We start from the raw sequence: 21621 nt of genomic DNA, 5'->3' as shown, positions 1-21621 counted from the left end.
AGCACGTCTGCCTTTGTCGTCAGCGCGCACGTCAGACCCCGCCCCGTGTCACGAGCACGTAATAACCGCCCCACGAGCAGTGAGCACGTCCTGTAGTTTCCATGGAGACGGAGGCCGGCGACAATCCGCGTGTACGAGGAGAATGCTGAGGTGAGTGACGGCAGAAAGGTTACCTCACTATATACCTCAGCACCTCATGTTGTGCCTCACACTACACAATATGTCACGATAAAAATAATCACCTCGTATTATGTGACATGTCACGACAATACATCGTGTTATCTCAGGTTATACATTGCCTCACGTTATGGTTTAATCACCTCATTTTATATATTACCTCACAATATACCTTTGCTCATGATATACATCTCTTCATGTTATATCTTACCTCACAGTATACGACTCCTCGCACGGTATATATTACCTCACCATATACGTCTCCTCATAATATATATTACCTCACCATATACGTCTCCTCATAATATATATTACCTCACCATATACGTCTCCTCATAATATATATTACCTCACCATATACGTCTCCTCATAATATATATTACCTCACCATATACGTCTCCTCACATTATATATTACCTCACCATATACGTCTCCTCACATTATATATTACCACACAGTACACGTCTCCTCACATTATATATTACCTCACCATATACGTCTCCTCACATTATATATTACCACACAGTACACGTCTCCTCACATTATATATTACCACACAGTACACGTCTCCTCACATTATATATTACCTCACCATATACGTCTCCTCACATTATATATTACCTCACCATATACGTCTCCTCACATTATATATTACCTCACCATATACGTCTCCTCACATTATATATTACCTCACCATATACGACTCCTCGCACGGTATATATTACCTCACCATATACGTCTCCTCATAATATATATTACCTCACCATATACGTCTCCTCATAATATATATTACCTCACCATATACGTCTCCTCACATTATATATTACCTCACCATATACGTCTCCTCATAATATATATTACCTCACCATATACGTCTCCTCACATTATATATTACCTCACCATATACGTCTCCTCACATTATATATTACCTCACCATATACGTCTCCTCACATTATATATTACCTCACCATATACGTCTCCTCACATTATATATTACCTCACCATATACATCTCCTCACATTATATATTACCTCACCATATACGTCTCCTCACATTATATATTACCTCACCATATACGTCTCCTCATAATATATATTACCTCACCATATACGTCTCCTCACATTATATATTACCTCACCATATACGTCTCCTCACATTATATATTACCTCACCATATACGTCTCCTCATAATATATATTACCTCACCATATACGTCTCCTCATAATATATATTACCTCACCATATACGTCTCCTCACATTATATATTACCTCACAGTATACGACTCCTCGCACGGTATATTACCTCACCATATACGTCTCCTCACATTATATATTACCTCACCATATACGTCTCCTCACATTATATATTACCTCACCATATACGTCTCCTCACATTATATATTACCTCACCATATACGTCTCCTCATAATATATATTACCTCACCATATACGTCTCCTCATAATATATATTACCTCACCATATACGTCTCCTCATAATATATATTACCTCACCATATACGTCTCCTCACATTATATATTACCTCACCATATACGTCTCCTCATAATATATATTACCTCACCATATACGTCTCCTCACATTATATATTACCTCACCATATACGTCTCCTCATAATATATATTACCTCACCATATACGTCTCCTCACATTATATATTACCTCACCATATACGTCTCCTCACATTATATATTACCTCACCATATACGTCTCCTCACATTATATATTACCTCACCATATATGTCTCCTCACATTATATATTACCTCACCATATACGTCTCCTCATAATATATATTACCTCACCATATACGTCTCCTCATAATATATATTACCTCACCATATACGTCTCCTCACATTATATATTACCTCACCATATACGTCTCCTCACATTATATATTACCTCACCATATACGTCTCCTCATAATATATATTACCTCACCATATACATCTCCTCACATTATATATTACCTCACCATATACGTCTCCTCACATTATATATTACCACACAGTATACGTCTCCTCACATTATATATTACCTCACCATATATGTCTCCTCACATTATATATTACCTCACAGTATACGACTCCTCGCACGGTATATTACCTCACAGTATACGACTCCTCGCACGGTATATATTACCTCACCATATACATCTCCTCACATTATATATTACCTCACCATATACGTCTCCTCACATTATATATTACCTCACCATATACGTCTCCTCATAATATATATTACCTCACCATATACGTCTCCTCACATTATATATTACCACACAGTACACGTCTCCTCACATTATATATTACCACACAGTACACGTCTCCTCATAATATATATTACCTCACCATATACATCTCCTCACATTATATATTACCTCACAGTATACGACTCCTCGCACGGTATATTACCTCACCATATACATCTCCTCACATTATATATTACCTCACCATATACGTCTCCTCACATTATATATTACCACACAGTACACGTCTCCTCATAATATATATTACCTCACCATATATGTCTCCTCACATTATATATTACCTCACCATATATGTCTCCTCACATTATATATTACCTCACCATATATGTCTCCTCACATTATATATTACCTCACCATATATGTCTCCTCACATTATATATTACCTCACCATATATGTCTCCTCACATTATATATTACCTCACAGTATACGTCTCCTCATAATATACGACTCCTCACATTATATATTACCTCACCATATATGTCTCCTCACATTATATATTACCACACAGTATACGTCTCCTCATAATATATATTACCTCACCATATATGTCTCCTCACATTATATATTACCTCACAGTATACGTCTCCTCATAATATACGACTCCTCACATTATATATTACCTCACCATATATGTCTCCTCACATTATATATTACCTCACCATATACGTCTCCTCATAATATATATTACCTCACCATATACGTCTCCTCACATTATATATTACCACACAGTACACGTCTCCTCATGGGATGAGCCAACTTGTATTTCAAGTTCGGGCTACAAGGTTCAGGTTATCTAAGAATTCTGTTATGGATTCCGCTACCACGGACCATAAATTATAGTCCGTGGTAGTGATAGCGGAATCCATAATGGAACCCTAAACATGTTATATATTACCTCAGGATATACATCTCACCTTATATATTACCTCAGGATATACATCTCACCTTATATATTACCTCAGGATATACATCTCACGTTATATATTACCTCACAATATACATCTCACCTTATATATTACCTCAGGATATACATCTCACCTTATATATTACCTCAGGATATACATCTCACGTTATATATTACCTCACGATATACATCTCACATTATATATTACCTCACAATATACATCTCACGTTATATATTACCTTAGGATATACATCTCACCTTATATATTACATCACGATATACATCTCACCTTATATATTACCTCACGATATACATCTCATGTTATATATTACCTCAGGATATACATCTCACCTTATATATTACCTCACGATATACATCTCACATGTTATATTACCTCACGATATACATCTCACTTTATATATTACCTCACGATATACATCTCACCTTATATATTACCTCACGATATACATCTCACCTTATATATTACCTCACGATATACATCTCACCTTATATATTACCTCACGATATACATCTCACCTTATATATTACCTCACGATATACATCTCACATTATATATTACCTCACGATATACATCTCACATTATATATTACCTCACAATATACATCTCACGTTATATATTACCTTAGGATATACATCTCACCTTATATATTACATCACGATATACATCTCACCTTATATATTACCTCACGATATACATCTCACGTTATATATTACCTCAGGATATACATCTCACGTTATATATTACCTCAGGATATACATCTCACGTTATATATTACCTCAGGATATACATCTCACCTTATATATTACCTCAGGATATACATCTCACATTATATATTACCTCGCGATATACATCTCACCTTATATATTACCTCAGGATATACATCTCACATTATATATTACCTCGCGATATACATCTCACGTTATATATTACCTTAGGATATACATCTCACCTTATATATTACCTCAGGATATACATCTCACCTTATATATTACCTCAGGATATACATCTCACATTATATATTACCTCGCGATATACATCTCACGTTATATATTACCTCAGGATATACATCTCACATTATATATTACCTCAGGATATACATCTCACATTATATATTACCTCGCGATATACATCTCACGTTATATATTACCTCAGGATATACATCTCACATTATATGTTACCTCAGGATATACATCTCACATTATATATTACCTCAGGATATACATCTCACGTTATATATTACCTCACGATATACATCTCACATTATATGTTACCTCAGGATATACATCTCACATTATATGTTACCTCACGATATACATCTCACGTTATATATTACCTCAGGATATACATCTCACATTATATATTACCGCAGGATATACATCTCACATTATATATTACCTCGCGATATACATATCACGTTATATGTACCTCACTGTGCGCTTCATACATATGAATAGATACTTGCTCTGCCACAATAAAAGCTGACGTTGAGAGAGAGAGACATGTGGCAGTGTAAAGCATGGTGGCACATGTTGTAGAAGTGTTTACTGCCCTTACACTGCTGCAATACAAGCTGACAGACAGAAGGGTGTGGTAGTGTAAAGCATGGTGCCGTGAGTAGGGTTGTCACGATACCAAAATTTTGATTAGAATCATAAAAAAGTATTGTGATAACTTTAGAAAATTATTTATACTGTAAAAAACCTTTTACCGAACTCTGGTTTAGTTCTAAGGTACCACTTGTAACCGAACCCGAGTTCGAGAAATGGTTTTTTACAGTATAAGGCTCCATTCACACGTCTGTGGTGTTTTGCGGATCCGTAACACACCCGCCCGGCACCCCTATAGAAATGCCTATTCTTTTCCGCAAGCTGCGGACAAGAATAGGACATGTTCTATCTTTTGCGGAGCTGCGGACCCGAAGATCGGGGCCGCGCTCCGCGGATGCGGACAGCACACTGTGTGCTGTCCGCATCCATTCCGTCCCCATAGAGAATGAATGGGTCCGCACCCGTTCTGCAAAATTGCGGAACGGATGCGGACGTGTGAATGGAGCCTAAATCAATTTCTGAAGTTATTATGCGAAGTCTCTCTCGAGACTTCGCAAAGTAATAGCTTCGGCTCATCGGAGCAAATACATTCTAATACTGTACGGAGCGCTCTCATCAGAAATGTATTCACTCACCCCAAGTTCTTATCTTCAGACGTGTCCCTCCTCTTCCTCACTATGCCCATGCATTGAAGCACACCTGACTCTTGTCACCATAGCGACACTGGAATGACTCCATCCCCATAGTTTCAGATAGCCATTTAGGGGTCCCTCCATGATTAATGAAGCGACAGGGGAGGGACCTGCAGTAAAAGCAGCGCCTTACTGGCAGGTACTCTGTGGAGCCCCTCCTCCAGGGGGCGGTGCTGTTTATATAAATTCGTGGCTTCCTGGGCCTGGACCCATTGTGCTATCCTGACATGCTGCTGTCTGTGAGGCTATGGGTAGCCTCCTTTTACTATGTATGACCACAGCTTTACTCTGCCTCTCCTCCTGATCAATCAACAGATGAACTGTGTAATTGATTGGGTCGCCCTTAAGGCGGCAGCCCGATCATCTATTAGTGTGTAAAACTGCAGCATGTCCGTTTCTACCGTGGATTTCAACTATGAATCCACCATTTCCAATTCAAAGAATTAAATCTGCAGAATGTCAGCAACAAAGGAACGCACCATATCTGCAGCTAATCAGCCTGACCTCCGCCTTAGGTGGTCATACGCTTTAAGCCTCATTCACACGTCCGTGATTTACATCAGTGATTGTGAGGGCTCATGCACACAAACGTATTTTATTTCCCTGTCTGTTCTGTTTTTTTTGCAGACCGTATGCGGAACCATTCATTTCATGTCTGTATATCCGTTCCGCAAAAAAATAGAATATGTCCTATTATTGTCCTTATTACATACAAGGATAGTATTGCTCTATTGATGGCCGGCTGTTCCGTTCGGAATACACATGGACGTCAGCTGTATTTTTTGCGGACTGCAAAATACATACGGTCGTGTACATGAGCCCTGAGCCAAACCAGGATTGGAGCCTCCACAGACATAAGTGAAAGATCTGCACCTGTTCTGTGTTTAGAGCCGCACTTGGTTTTGGTCAAAATCACTGATGGAAATCACTGACGTGTGAATAAAGCATTAGGCCTCATGCACACGACCGTAGTTATGGTCCGCAGTTTTTGCGGCTCGGATGCGGACCCATTCACTTCAATGGGGCCGCAAAAGATGCGGACAGCACTCTGTGTGCTGTCCGCATCCGTTGCTCCGTTCCGAGGCCCCGCAAAAAAAAATATAGCATGTCTTTTATTCTTGTCCGTTTTGCGGACAAGAATAGGCATGTCTACAACGGGCGACTTCCGTTTTTTTGCAGATCCGCGGTTTGCAGACCGCAAAATAAGGCACGGTCGTGTGCATGAGGCCTAAAGTTGATCAAAACTGACAATTTCAACCAAAGTGAACTTTCGCCAGGTGAAATTTAATAATAATCGCTTTACCCGACTGATGACCAATATCTTTTGAAAATAATATTGGTTGTGTTTAATATTTACTATCGGACAAAAGATCTAAAAAAAGATTCTTTGTAAATGATAGATTTTTCGTCCATCGCCCAATTTCATTGAACATGAACCGAACATTGAATATGGACAAAAATGTGTGAAAGAAATGTCCACCAGACGATTGTTCCTATGCTTTTCATCAGCCAACGTCTATCTGATGTGTATGGCCACCTCAGATACACACAGCTTCCCTCATTACCTGCCAGCAGACGTTTCCTCCATCCTTACTGACACGTCTCTTCTATAACACATTACTATTTGTAACTGAGACAAATAAAAGCTATGGAAAAATACAACTAAACTTCTGCCAAATGTGAAGACGCCCATGACCATAATTTTACATATGAACACAAAGAAAAAATGCAGAAGAAAATTGTCAAAACAGGCACCGAATCTGAAAGAGCACCTGATAATAGTATTACATGTGAACAGAAAGAAAAAAAATGACTGAACTGACACCAAACATGCAGGATTGTCTGATAATGGCATGACGTGAACATAAAAAATACAACAAAACCGCCAAATGTGAAGGAAAGCAGGGCCTAATAATAGTATTACACGTGAACGTAAAAAATGAAAACAAATCTGCTGGCAAATGTGGAAAAATCTCTCATAATAGTCTTACATGTGAACACATTCACAGAATGCAACAAAACTGCTGCCAAATGTGAAGAAGCTCCTGATAAATAATATGACATGGGAACACAAAGGAAAATGCAGAAAAAAAGACAATGTGAATGAGCCACTGATAATAGTATTTCTGGTGCCGGAAAGGACAAAACTGGCACCAGTTGTGAACGAGTCGCTGATAATAGTTTTATATGTGAACACAAAGACAAAAATGCAGAAAAAAAGACAAAACTGAAAATAAAGGTGAACAAGCAACGCAAATGGAAAAAAGAAAAATCCCAAAAAACTGCATCCAAATGTGCACGAACGTCTGACAATATTGCACGTGAGCACAACACAAACAACGACCGCACTCAACTTCCGAACATGAAGGGAAGACCTAATAATAGTGTTATATGTGAACGCAAAGGAAAAATGGAGAAGAAAATTGTCAAAACTGGTGGTAAATGTGAATGAGCGCTGATAATAATATTGCATGTGAAGAAAAAGGAAAATTGCAAAAAAAAATACAAAATTGGTGCCAAATGAGCCCTGTTAATACTACATGTGAATAAAAAGGAAAAGTGGAGAATACCCCTACCCCTGATAATACTACATGTGAGCACAAAGAGAAAAATGACAGAACTGCTGCCAAATGTGAAGGAGTGCCCGATAATAGTATTACATGTGAACACAAAGGAAAAACGCAGAAAAACAAGACAAAACTGGCTCCAAACGTGAACGAGCACCTGATAATCATGTTACACGTGAACACAAATTAAAAAGACAGAACTGCTGCCAAATGTGAATGAGCACTTGATAAAAGTATTATATGTGAATGCAAAGGAAAAATGCTGAAAAAAATTCAAAACTAATGCCAGAAGACTGGTGCAGAGACAGGGGTGTGTAACGAAGGTGCCACCCGTGTCTGGATGGTGGACAACGAAAAGGTGGGAGCTGTTTGTCAGCAGATCAAACAAGCCTCTGTACTGGTGGTCTGTCTGACCCATCTGAAGCGTGTTCGCCGTGTTTCCATGCCCTTGTGTAACCACTGCTCCCAAACGCCTCCTAACTACTACCTTCTTCTCTCAGTCCAATGATGTGCCTCCTCTCAACGTCTGTCAAGTGTCTCGTAGAGGAGTGTCTAGCAGTCAGTGATCTCTCTCCAAGAGGTACACTACTACCCAAAAGTAGCCTCTGTGAGCTTTTTATTTTATTTTATTTTTTATATATATAGGGAAGCACTTTTACAGAAGTTTAGATCTTTTGGCAAGATCACCCCTGTAATTGACGACACATCTGCAGGCCAAGTTCTGCACCAATCTGACATTTCTATCTGGATGGGGGCAGTAGTTTTTTATGTATGAATGTACTTTCCATCCTATTTCAAGTAATGGGGGAACCTCAAGGCTTTCAGTTTATTAGATTCAAATGTAATAGCTGAGTCATAGAAGCTAATGTAGATCAGTGTGTACCATGTTCCAAGGGAGAACCTTGGATGCCAAGGAAATACACGTTGACTACAGCAGGCCACACATCTGTTTTGCGAACATCTCATTATTAGTTGGTCTGTGAAGATTGTCATCTGGGATGACAAACCCGTAAAGTAAATTAGCAGTTTGTACAAAATAACCAGTTGACCTCTTTAGTGATCTGTGGCCTCATCTGGGTGCCATTAGTGGGGGGCAGATCTGTCATTTGGCATGGACAACTTTTCACCTACAGTAACTGATGACAAGTACCCAGCAGATGAACTTTTCTATATATATTTCATTGTTTAGCTTCTGTCACACTCATTTGGTCATGAACAGGTACCGATGGTCTACAGAAAATGGTCAACATGATGCTTATCTGATAACTCTTCTGGAGCCCAAGACAAATTATTTCCCTGAACAAAGACACGGACACCTACGGAACTTAATCCTCAAGTTTAATCAGAGACAAGAGTTTGTAGATGAGACTGACAACACTATAACTGGTGGACTCCAGGGAGCTCAGCTGTTCTCACAGAAGAAGGTATTACATGCTACAGTCAAAGATGCCACCAAGATGACAAACTCTTGGAAGTCGACTTCTCCATCTCCGTTCTCATCTAATTCTTTCATGATCTTGTCCACTGCGCCAGCATCTTTCTGGGTCTATAAAGAATCAAGATTGGATACGAGGAAGATGATCAATTGTCATAATCTTGGTATGACAAGGTACATGGGCTCTGAAATTTTACCTCCAGATCAAAAAATAATTTTCTGTCATCAAATGCATACAAAGATACTTTAGTGTTGTTTTAGAGACATCTTCCCGACTGTAGTCTTTAAGGGGGCATACCAGTGGAATAAACACCTTTGCACTGCGCTGCAAATACTTTAAGAAAAAACCCAAAGCTGCCACAGCCAGTGATTGGATGAGCGACATTCTGTGAGAGATGGATTTATTATTCTATGCATATATAATGCGAACATTCTATAGTACACATTTTTGTCCACTAGATGGCCGCAAACCATATGTATGAGAAGGTCAATAAGGGAGGGGGAAGAGGGGATTACATTACAGTTTTCAAATCTACCTAAACCACTCCTATCAGGTTAAGGAGCGAATAGTCTCTTCTTAAGGAACACCCCTTTTGTGATGTCATGTCTGCTATTTAAGTCAATGTACTGTGAATAAAGGGTCTCTTCTACCATGGCTCAGGGAAGATGAGAAGATGCTTTCATGAAACCACCTAGTGTGTCTGGTCTCATTATAAACAATTCTCAGCCATTTCCTGTCGTGTCAGGACAGGAGCAAGAAGTGGAGCTCAGCATCAGCCGGGCATCTTTGTAACGATAGCAGCTGGGGATTGTTGATGCAATGTTAATTTTTTTAAAGCATTTGCAGACGATCATAGAGGTTTTTATTGTTCTGGAATGCCCTTTTAATTTAGCCATACATATAATACGAAGGCTCTTAGAGCAATGAGGCTAAGTCTGGAGGCCAGCTGTAAGTGTACGTCTTCTCCTGACTTCAGCTACAGACTTTGGCCAGCAAAAATATATTATATAGATCAGTGGAGGCTCGACAGGTGGTCACGTTACTGAAAGTATAAGTGGGCTGTCCCTGCTTTATGACTATATAGGATTTAGGACAATATAGGGGCCCCCAGGAGTGTCCAAGAACTGATATTTGACCGACATCTGATGTTACCTCACTATCAAGATAAAATTCGTTGTTTCTTACCTCCAGATACTCCCCGAGTTCATTCTGTAGAAGATCCTTCAACTCTCTTCGACTCAACTTGTGCTTGTCACCTTCCCGAGCTGAGTATGTGTGGAATACAGAGATAAGTGTCTCCATGGCTTCTTCCAGTTGTGAAGACATTTCCGAAGATTTCTGGTTGATGAACTGCAAACTATGTAAAGGAGAGAGGACATAATTGCAGAATAGTATAAAAAGTTGAGTAGGGGCAGTAGAAGATTGGGTAAAGATGGAAAGTAGAGCGGATTTCTAGATACATCAGGGATAAAAATGTGTTGACACAGAAGGATGGAGAAGAGTTGTGATGATGAAGGTACACAGAGTGATGGCTAAGAGATGGTAGTATGATGGCATAAGCTGAAGTGCTAGTAAAGGCTGGACACCGGTTGATGGAAATATGTAGATGTCATTTATGGTGGCACAAAAGGATAGGCAATATATGAAGATGTCTTAGCAAATATCTCCCTATAGAAGGATTGGTAAGAGAGGGAACTATTCTGGGAAATGTTTGGGAATAATGGATGGGAGTTAAAGTTATTTCCCAGAACAAATATACGGACACAGACGGAACTTAATCCTCAATTTATTTAGACACAAGAGCTGTACATGAGACTGACACCACAACTGGTGGACTTCTTGGGATGAAGAGTACAAATTGTTAGATGAAGAGTACAAGTTATATCTCTTTGTGGGATGAGGACTATGAGTTATGTCTCTACTCAAGATGAGGAGTAGGCATGGGCAGACTGGGAACTTAAAGTGGCCCTGGATAAAAACTAAAAGTGGCCCCGTTTTGGAGTCTGGTCCAAATTGACAGAAGGCAGGTTCAACACAGATAGCTGGGGCCAGCAATACCATATTGCAGCACATTATGCCACCCTAGCAGAGCCAATTACCAGAGTGCATTACACAATAAATCCCCCAAAACTTCCCCTCTGCGGTGGCCAATGCCAGCTGCCTCAGGATGGCAATACTTTGGAATTCAGGAACCAGGAGGGAAGCATTAGATCAATACTTACCTGCCTGGCAGCCATGAGAAGGGCTCAGGCGGGCCCTGGGCATCAGCCCACTGGGAAGTATCCCTGTGGGGTCTATTGCCAGTCCACTGAAGGACTGGCAATAGAAGGAGTTGTATCTCTTTGTGGGATTAAGAGTATGAATTTAAGTTGAGGGGAATGAGTTATATCTCTTTGTGAGATATATGATTGCGGGTTATATCTCTTCGAGGGATGAGGAGTAGGAGTTATGTCTGTGCTCAGGATGAGGAGTAGGAGTTATGTCTGTGCTCAGGATGAGGAGTAGGAGTTATGTCTGTGCTCAGGATGAGGAGTAGGAGTTATGTCTGTGCTCAGGATGAGGAGTAGGAGTAATGTCTGTGCTCAGGATGAGGAGTAGGAGTTACGTCTCTGCTCAGGATGAGGACTAGGAGTTATGTCTGTGCTCAGGATGAGGACTAGGAGTTACATCTCTGCTCAGGATGAGGACTAGGAGTTACATCTCTGCTCAGGATGAGGACTAGGAGTTACGTCTGTGCTCAGGATGAGGACTAGGAGTTATGTCTGTGCTCAGGATGAGGAGTAGGACTTATGTCTCTGCTCAGGATGAGGAGTAGGAGTTATGTCTGTGCTCAGGATGAGGAGTAGGAGTTATTTCTGTGCTCAGGATGAGGAGTAGGAGTTATGTCTGTGCTCAGGATGAGGAGTAGGAGTTATGTCTCGGCTCAGGATGAGGACTAGGAGTTACGTCTCGGCTCAGGATGAGGACTAGGAGTTACGTCTCGGCTCAGGATGAGGACTAGGAGTTACGTCTCTGCTCAGGATGAGGACTAGGAGTTACGTCTCGGCTCAGGATGAGGACTAGGAGTTACGTCTGTGCTCAGGATGAGGAGTAGGAATTACGTCTGTGCTCAGGATGAGGACTAGGAGTTATGTCTCTGCTCAGGATGAGGACTAGGAGTTATGTCTCTGCTCAGGATGAGGACTAGGAGTTACGTCTCTGCTCAGGATGAGGACTAGGAGTTAGGTCTGTGCTCAGGATGAGGAGTAGGAATTACGTCTCGGCTCAGGATGAGGACTAGGAGTTACGTCTCTGCTCAGGATGAGGAGTAGGAGTTACGTCTCGGCTCAGGATGAAGACTAGGAGTTACGTCTCTGCTCAGGATGAGGACTAGGAGTTACGTCTCTGCTCAGGATGAGGACTAGGAGTTATGTCTCTGCTCAGGATGAGGAGTAGGCGTTACGTTTATGGGAAAAATGCGTAGGATTGGGATGTTAGAAAGATTGGGAAATCTTAGATAAGGGATTACAAAACACAATGTAGGTGCAGATACAAGGGCAGTGGGGTATAACTGAGGTATCTCACCAGACTGTGACTTCTCAGCGGCTGCTCCTCCTCAGCGGCTTGTGTAGACTGGTCTGTTGTCCAAGAGTCAGTCTCCTTTTCATCTCTCTCCACTGGATTCATTACATGTCAAACAATGGCACGTTTCCTCTCAGGTATCACCAGTCACCCATCCATAAATCACCGATGACCTCAGATGCATCACCCTGGAGACCACTGAAACCAGACCTAACAGGTGCACGAAAACGGGGACGCTGGTCACATGACTCCCTGAAACCAAACTCTACAAATTGTAATTAGCAGTTTTAATATTCATTGGGTGGTGGTGTTAATTTGTCATTAATTATTCTTATACTGCTTACTGTACAATGGAGCCAGCATTGCATCATTAGGATTAGGGGTATTCCACAGGATAGGGGATAACTATCAGATCGTTGGGACTACTACCGCTGGGACCCCCACTGATCACAATAAAAAGGCCCACTAAAATGTCCGGAGCAGCCAGTCGCACATGTGCGCAGCCGCTTCATTTATTTCTATGAAAGTTTCGGAGATAATGGAGCGCTGTACATGGCTGTCTCTGGAACTCCCATAGAAATGGATGGAGCGGCCGCACACATGTGCATCCAGCTGCTCTAGTCATTTTAGGGGGGCTGCGGGGGGGTACCAGCCCCCTGTTCTCATGATTGGTGGGGATCCCAGTGGTAGCAACCCCTCCGATCTGATAGTTATCATCTATCCTGTGATAGGGATAACTTTTACCTACCAGAATACCCCTTTGAGATGTTCACATTGGTCTCAGGTCCCACATAATAAACCTCAATCCCCTCCAGTGTAGAAGTAAACCAAGAGAAGCTCGGAGTGACGAAAACGGAAAAACAGAAATGAATGGAGTGATTATAAAGCCGGGCTAAACCTGATCCGGAGTATGTAACTTCACACCCACCAACCCACATAAGACACGCACTGTACTGTGAGCTGTGTATCTAATCCTGAGACGTGTGATACTGTCTGCTGAGCTGTGTATCTAATCCTGAGACATGTGATACTGTCTGCTGAGCTGTGTATCTAATCCTGAGACGTGTGATACTGTCTGCTGAGCTGTGTATGTAATCCTATCCTGTGTGATACGGTCTGCTGAGCTGTGTATCTAATCTTATCCTGTGTGATACTGTCTGCTGAGCTGTGTATCTAATCCTATCCTGTGTGATACGGTCTGCTGAGCTGTGTATCTAATCCTATCCTGTGTGATACTGTCTGCTGAGCTGTGTATGTAATCCTATCCTGTGTGACACTGTCTGCTGAGCTGTGTATCTAATCCTGAGACGTGTGATACTGTCTGCTGAGCTGTGTATCTAATCCTGAGACGTGTGATACTGTCTGCTGAGCTGTGTATCTAATCCTGAGACGTGTGATACTGTCTGCTGAGCTGTGTATCTAATCCTGAGACGTGTGATACTGTCTGCTGAGCTGTGTATCTAATCCTGAGACGTGTGAAACTGTCTGCTGAGCTGTGTATCCAATCCTGAGACGTGTGATACTGTCTGCTGAGCTGTGTATCTGATCCTGAGACGTGTGATACAGTCTGCTGAGCTGTGTATCTAATCCTGAGACGTGTGATACTGTCTGCTGAGCCGTGTATGTAATCCTATCCTGTGTGATACAGTCTGCTGAGCTGTGTATCTAATCCTGAGACGTGTGATACTGTGCTGAGCTGTGTATGTAATCCTATCCTATGTGATACTGTCTGCTGAGCTGTGTATCTAATCCTATCCTGTGTGATACAGTCTGCTGAGCTGTGTATCTAATCCTATCCTGTGTGATACTGTCTGCAGAGCTGTGTATCTAATCCTGAGACGTGTGATACTGACTGCTGAGCTACGTATCTAATCCTATCCTGTGTGATACTGACTGCTGAGCTGTGTATCTAATCCTATCCTGTGTGATACTGACTGCTGAGCTATGTATCTAATCCGATCCTGTGTGATACTGTCTGCTGGGCTGTGTATCTAATCCTATCCTGTGTGATACTGTCTGCTGAGCTGTGTATGTAATCCTATCCTGTGTGATACTGACTGCTGAGCTGTGTATCTAATCCTATCCTGTGTGATACTGACTGCTGAGCTGTGTATCTAATCCTATCCTGTGTGATACTGTCTGCTGAGCTGTGTATCTAGTCCCCTCCTGTGTGATACTGTCTGCTGAGCTGTGTATCTAATCCAGTCCTGTGTGATACTGTCTGCTGAGCTGTGTATCTAATCCTATCCTGTGTGATACCGTCTGCTGAGCTGTGTATATAATCCTATCCTGTGTGATACTGACTGCTGAGCTGTGTATCTAATCCTATCCTGTGTGATACTGCCTGCTGAGCTGTGTATCTAATCCTGTCCTGTGTGATACTGTCTGCTGAGCTGTGTATCTAATCCTGTCCTGTGTGATGCAGTCTGCTGAGCTGTGTATCTAATCCTATCCTGTGTGATAGTCTGCTGAGCTGTGTATCTAATCCTATCCTGTGTGATACTGCCTGCTGAGCTGTGTATCTAATCCTATCATGTGTGATACTGTCTGCTGAGCTGTGTATCTAATCCTATCCTGTGTGATACTGACTGCTGAGCTATGTATCTAATCCTATCATGTGTGATACAGTCTGCTGAGCTGTGTATCTAATCCTATCCTATGTGATACTGACTGCTGAGCTGTGTATCTAATCCTATCCTGTGTGATACTGTCTGCTGAGCTGTGTATCTAATCCTGAGACGTGTGATACTGTCTGCTGAGCTGTGTATCTAATCCTATCCTGTGTGATACTGTCTGCTGAGCTGTGTATCTAATCCTATCCTGTGTGATACTGTCTGCTGAGCCGTGTATCTAATCTTATCCTGTGTGATACTGTCTGCTGAGCTGTGTATCTAATCCTAACCTGTGTGATACTGACTGCTGAGCTGTGTATCTAATCCTATCCTGTGTGATACTGACTGCTGAGCTGTGTATCTAATCCTATCCTGTGTGATACTGCCTGCTGAGCTATGCATCTAATCCTATCCTGTGTGATACTGCCTGCTGAGCTGTGTATCTAATCCTATCCTGTGTGATACTGTCTGCTGAGCTATGCATCTAATCCTATCCTGTGTGATACTGCCTGCTGAGCTGTGTATCTAATCCTATCCTGTGTGATACTGTCTGCTGAGCTGTGTATCTAATCCTATCCTGTGTGATACTGACTGCTGAGCTGTGTATCTAATCCTATCCTGTGTGATACTGACTGCTGAGCTGTGTATGTAATCCTATCCTGTGTGATACTGTCTGCTGAGCTGTGTATCTAATCCTGTCCTGTGTGATACTGTCTGCTGAGCTATGCATCTAATCCTATCCTGTGTGATACTGCCTGCTGAGCTGTGTATCTAATCCTATCCTGTGTGATACTGTCTGCTGAGCTGTGTATCTAATCCTATCCTGTGTGATACTGACTGCTGAGCTATGTATCTAATCCTATCATGTGTGATACAGTCTGCTGAGCTGTGTATCTAATCCTATCCTGTGTGATACTGACTGCTGAGCTGTGTATCTAATCCTATCCTGTGTGATACTGTCTGCTGAGCTGTGTATCTAATCCTGAGACGTGTGATACTGTCTGCTGAGCTGTGTATCTAATCCTATCCTGTGTGATACTGTCTGCTGAGCTGTGTATCTAATCCTATCCTGTGTGATACTGTCTGCTGAGCCGTGTATCTAATCTTATCCTGTGTGATACTGTCTGCTGAGCTGTGTATCTAATCCTATCCTGTGTGATACTGACTGCTGAGCTGTGTATCTAATCCTATCCTGTGTGATACTGACTGCTGAGCTGTGTATGTAATCCTATCCTGTGTGATACAGTCTGCTGAGCTGTGTATCTAATCCTATCCTGTGTGATACTGTCTGCTGAGCTGTGTATCTAATCCTATCCTGTGTGATACTGACTGCTGAGCTGTGTATCTAATCCTATCCTGTGTGATACTGACTGCTGAGCTGTGTATGTAATCCTATCCTGTGTGATACTGTCTGCTGAGCTGTGTATCTAATCCTGTCCTGTGTGATACTGTCTGCTGAGCTGTGTATCTAATCCTATCCTGTGTGATACTGCCTGCTGAGCTGTGTATCTAATCCTACAACACGATACCATCAGTCGGTGTATCTAATCCTACAACACGATACCATCAGTTGGTGTATCTAATCCTACCACATGTGATACCATCAGTCGGTGTATCTAATCCTACAACACGATGCCATCAGTCAGTGTATCTAATCCTCCCCTCTCTCTCATTGGCTCGGCTCCCTCCTCGCCCTCGGTAGGTGACACTGATCTCGGCTCCTGTTGTCACAGATCTGATTACAGATCTCGCTGCCGTCTTCATTTACGTAAGCGCAGGTGGGGAAGGCGTGACTGCTCCAGCACTAGATTGCTAGCTCCTAGGACACCCATTTCCATTACCAGACTCCCGTTCTGTCATTATACAGTACAGGCTCTAGAGTGCAAGCACATTGCGCAGTGTGGTCTGCAGCAGACCTGCACCTTGTAAGCTCCTCGGTCCAGTGTCCTTTAGACTGCGCTCTCGTGAGCCGCATTGTGCTGACAGGACCATTGCTTGTGGCCGGTAAATAATGAAGGTTCCATCTCCTGTCCACTGTCAACCACATGTGGCTCAGTGCTGCCCTCTGTTGCTGCTGAGGGGTATTACAGCTGACGGCTGGAAAGTCCCATCCATGACTCAGACCTCCCTTATGAGAAGCTGCTGTCAGGGTCCCACCTCCTCCTGCCACAGACTTCCCAAACATCCTGTTATCCTGAGGGTAGGAATGTCTTAAAGGTGTATGTCCGATGTAAGTAGTAGGAGAGAACTGTGCTTACTAATTCCTTATGCGCTAACCCTCTGCTTCCCTCATATGTACGACCCTGCCCTGTCCCTGCACGGTGCAGTGTGCTTCAGGAACATGGCTGCAGGGTGGGAGCTGACGGAGGGCTACATCTCATGTGTCCCTGCTGCCACTATCTGTCCAAATACAGTCAATGTCTGGAAAATCTCTCCCAAGTCTCTGAGACACGTGAGGAGCAGGCAGGTTTATTTGAGCCCCACATGCTGAGATATCAGAGCGTTTTTGAAACTACTGAATTTCTCCAAAGAGAACCAAGAAAGACTCTGCTTCCTTTCCAGCGGTTACATGTATCCAGCAGGGGTTAATGTGTGGATGTAATGTTTGTAGAAATGCTCATTCCTGTGATTGCTCCTTGTAAATGCAGCTTCACCTCTGCTGACGATCAGGCAGTTATGTTCAGTGTCTTCCCGATGGTTGCCGGTGACATCGATCCATGTAAAAGGGCCTTTCCCAGCTCACGTGGCGGCAGCGATTTGGAAGTGGTTTTCAGGCTACTCTGTGCCTTTCTTATAGAAAGTGATTTCACTGCAATTATTGTAGCGTGACTAAAAAGTGTAGGTCAGCCAAAATGCTTAAAGGGGTTGGCCATTATTCATGACTAGATGCACATGGTGGTTAGACTGGTTTGTCATGACTCCCCCATGTTCTACACATTCTTTACAAAACCCTCACAATAACCAGTAACCATCTGCATTATGTGTCTGGTTCTCAAGCTTCCACCAACCAGGAATCTGCTGTGTGGGTCTTCTACAGGGTAACCTCTGGTGGGTCTAATGGGGAACACTGGTCTGGTCAGTGGGGTCCCAGCAGTTGGACCCCCGACCATCAGATACTTGCTGATAGGGGATGAGTTCTGGTAGTAGGACAACCCTCCTTTATAATGGGACATTTTACATTAGGGGGGTTGGGGCACGGCGGCACATCTAGTGCAAACAGGCAAAAAATAAGCATCTTATAGCTTCATGAAAGATTTGATCAGAGAATGTTTGCAAGGTTTATCTGTTGATCAGCAGGATGTTCACAGGGGGCAACGATCCGAAACAAACAGTTCCTCACCCAATGGCGTAAAAAGGCGTCTTTTAAACAGTCGTGGTGATGTGTCGATGAACTCTCTTGTGATGTCGCCATTTAGTCACCACCAGTTGCATCGTATGTCACCAGATTAATGAGGGTCATGCAGTTTGGGTGTGGCGTATATGACGTGTGCGATCCAATATCCCTAGACTTTAGAAGGGTTAAAAATTTGACTCAGTGTTGGCTGGTTGAGGTGGGTGGTGAGGGTCACTCCTCTCGGCAGTACACTGGGGGGCTGTTCTGGTGCCAAGACTGAAGGGCGTGTTGGAGTTGGTACATAGTTACATCTGTGTGAGTGAGCAGAGCCAGAGCAGTGCGAGCCCGTGTGTGAGCTGGTAACGTCCTCCGTCTCATTCAGCCTGCATCCTCTGCTCGCCATGGCTGGGTCCCCAGCTCACCATCTCTGCGTGCTCTTCTCACCATGGCTGGGTCCTCAGCTCACCATCTCTGGGTGCTCTGCTCACCATCTCTGGGTGCTCTGCTCGCCATGGCTGGGTCCCCAGCTCACCATCTCTGCGTGCTCTGCTCACCATGGCTGGGTCCTCAGCTCACCATCTCTGGGTGCTCTGCTCACCATCTCTGGGTGCTCTGCTCACCATCTCTGGGTGCTCTGCTCGCCATGGCTGGGTCCCCAGCTCACCATCTCTGCGTGCTCTGCTCACCATGGCTTGGTCCTCAGCTCACCATCTCTGGGTGCTCTGCTCACCATCTCTGGGTGCTCTGCTCGCCATGGCTGGGTCCCCAGCTCACCATCTCTGAGTGCCCTGCTCACCATCTCTGGGTGCTCTGCTCGCCATGGCTGGGTCCCCAGCTCACCATCTCTGCGTGCTCTGCTCACCATGGCTGGGTCCTCAGCTCACCATCTCTGGGTGCTCTGCTCACCATCTCTGGGTGCTCTGCTCGCCATGGCTGGGTCCCCAGCTCACCATCTCTGCGTGCTCTGCTCGCCATGGCTGGGTCCCCAGCTCACCATCTCTGCGTGCTCTGCTCACCATGGCTGGGTCCCCAGCTCACCATCTCTGCGTGCTCTGCTCACCATGGCTGGGTCCCCAGCTCACCATCTCTTGGTGCCCTGATCTGCATTGCTTGGTCCTCTGCTCCCTCTTCCTTTGTCCCTTTCCCGCTTATCTCTGTGTCTTCTGCCCGCCACTGCTTAAGCTTCTTCGTCATTGGTGCAGAAACGTTAATGCCACTGTTCTCCTCAGCACAAGATGGCGTCCTCCCAGACTGAAGTGGAACGTGCCATTGTGACCATAGTGAAATGCTTCTTTGACCACGCCGGAGAGGAGGGCAAGAAAGAGACTCTGAGTATCAGTGAATTTGTGAGCCTTTCTAGCAAGGAGCTCCCACACCTGATGAAGGTAAGTCTCCACGTTCAGAAATCAGGGAGGGTTTGGGGGGGGAACTTATTATTTATATAATTATATAATAATTTTTTAAAATATTTTTGGTAGAGATGTTATTGACCTCAGTCTCTTCCCCACTGCGTCACATTGTGGGTGAGGGGTGTCTTGAGCTAGATTTCACACAAAATTTTCCTTTCCCTTAGGACGTCTCCTTAGAGGAGAAGATGAAGGAGCTGGATATTAATCAGGACAATGAGCTGAAGTTTAACGAGTATTGGCGGCTGATGGGCGAGCTGAGCAAGCAGATTAAGAAAGAGATCAAACCAAAGAAATAGAGACGTCACCGGGATGATGCCGCAGTCATCCAGGGTGCAGTGCTCACATCCAGTGCACAGTGCTGTCATTTCTGTCCTATGACATTAAAGACTAACCTTATTATCCTATAGTCTGTTGGTGGCTTTTTTTTATAATAGACTAGGATTCTCAGAGGTGCGATGGGGAGGGATATTATGTGGCCAAATTGTCTCTTATGGGTCTCCGTACACAGTGTATTGTCGACTGAAGCTGTCAAAAATAACGTATTCATCTATCTAGTGTGTACGTGTGAGTTGGGGGGGGGGGGGGGGTGGTTGACAGCTAATGAAAGTGTATGGCCACATCTAGTAATGCCAACTAGCCTCTATCGGGACAAAGGGGTAAGAGGTTATCATTCCTCTGATGTGTGCCCTGCTTGAGATTATAATCTGTAACAATACTGCATCTATGGCAGCCACAACACCTCACATGAGCAGTGCAGGGAGGGCACACAGCACCTCACATGAGCAGTGCAGGGAGGGCACACAGCACCTCACATGAGCAGTGCAGGGAGGGCACACAGCACCTCACATGAGCAGTGCAGGGAGGGCACACAACACCTCACATGAGCAGTACAGGGAGGGCACACAACACCTCACATGAGCAGTGCAGGGAGGGCACACAACACCTCACATGAGCAGTGCAGGGAGGGCACACAACACCTCACATGAGCAGTGCAGGGAGGGCACACAACACCTCACATGAGCAGTACAGGGAGGGCACACAACACCGCACATGAGCAGTGCAGGGAGGGCACACAAC

At 43.4% G+C, this 21621-nt stretch overlaps 2 protein-coding genes across 6 annotated transcripts; one reads left to right on the top strand and one right to left on the bottom strand.

Annotated features, from left to right (window-relative positions):
* The first annotated feature begins 45 nt into the window (after nucleotides 1-45).
* On the top strand, nucleotides 46-20950 carry LOC120982558 (protein S100-A13-like). 4 transcript variants are annotated; one of them, XM_040412801.1, is made up of 3 exons: nucleotides 46-149; nucleotides 20362-20520; nucleotides 20709-20950. In XM_040412801.1, the coding sequence occupies exons 2-3, from the start codon at nucleotides 20371-20373 to the stop codon at nucleotides 20838-20840; spliced, it is 282 nt and encodes a 93-aa protein (XP_040268735.1). In that variant the 5' UTR covers nucleotides 46-149; nucleotides 20362-20370; the 3' UTR covers nucleotides 20841-20950. The 4 variants fall into 4 exon arrangements, with proteins under 4 accessions (XP_040268735.1, XP_040268733.1, XP_040268736.1 ...); XM_040412799.1 differs by lacking the exon at nucleotides 46-149 and adding an exon at nucleotides 17875-18031 and having other exon boundaries at nucleotides 20365-20520; XM_040412802.1 differs by lacking the exon at nucleotides 46-149 and adding an exon at nucleotides 18381-18393 and having other exon boundaries at nucleotides 20365-20520.
* On the bottom strand, nucleotides 9514-13457 carry S100A1 (S100 calcium binding protein A1). 2 transcript variants are annotated; one of them, XM_040412804.1, is made up of 3 exons: nucleotides 13193-13457; nucleotides 10814-10985; nucleotides 9514-9738 (listed from the first exon to the last, which is right to left on the bottom strand). In XM_040412804.1, exons 2-3 carry the CDS (start codon nucleotides 10952-10954, stop codon nucleotides 9595-9597), a joined length of 285 nt encoding a protein of 94 aa, XP_040268738.1. In that variant the 5' UTR covers nucleotides 10955-10985; nucleotides 13193-13457; the 3' UTR covers nucleotides 9514-9594. The 2 variants fall into 2 exon arrangements, with proteins under 2 accessions (XP_040268738.1, XP_040268737.1); XM_040412803.1 differs by lacking the exon at nucleotides 13193-13457 and having other exon boundaries at nucleotides 10814-11443.
* Nucleotides 20951-21621: the final 671 nt, after the last annotated feature.

The sequence above is a fragment of the Bufo bufo genome, chromosome 11, assembly GCF_905171765.1.
Source record: "Bufo bufo chromosome 11, aBufBuf1.1, whole genome shotgun sequence".
In the NCBI taxonomy this organism is placed as follows: domain Eukaryota; kingdom Metazoa; phylum Chordata; class Amphibia; order Anura; family Bufonidae; genus Bufo; species Bufo bufo.
This window is presented reverse-complemented; position numbering and strand designations above follow the sequence as displayed.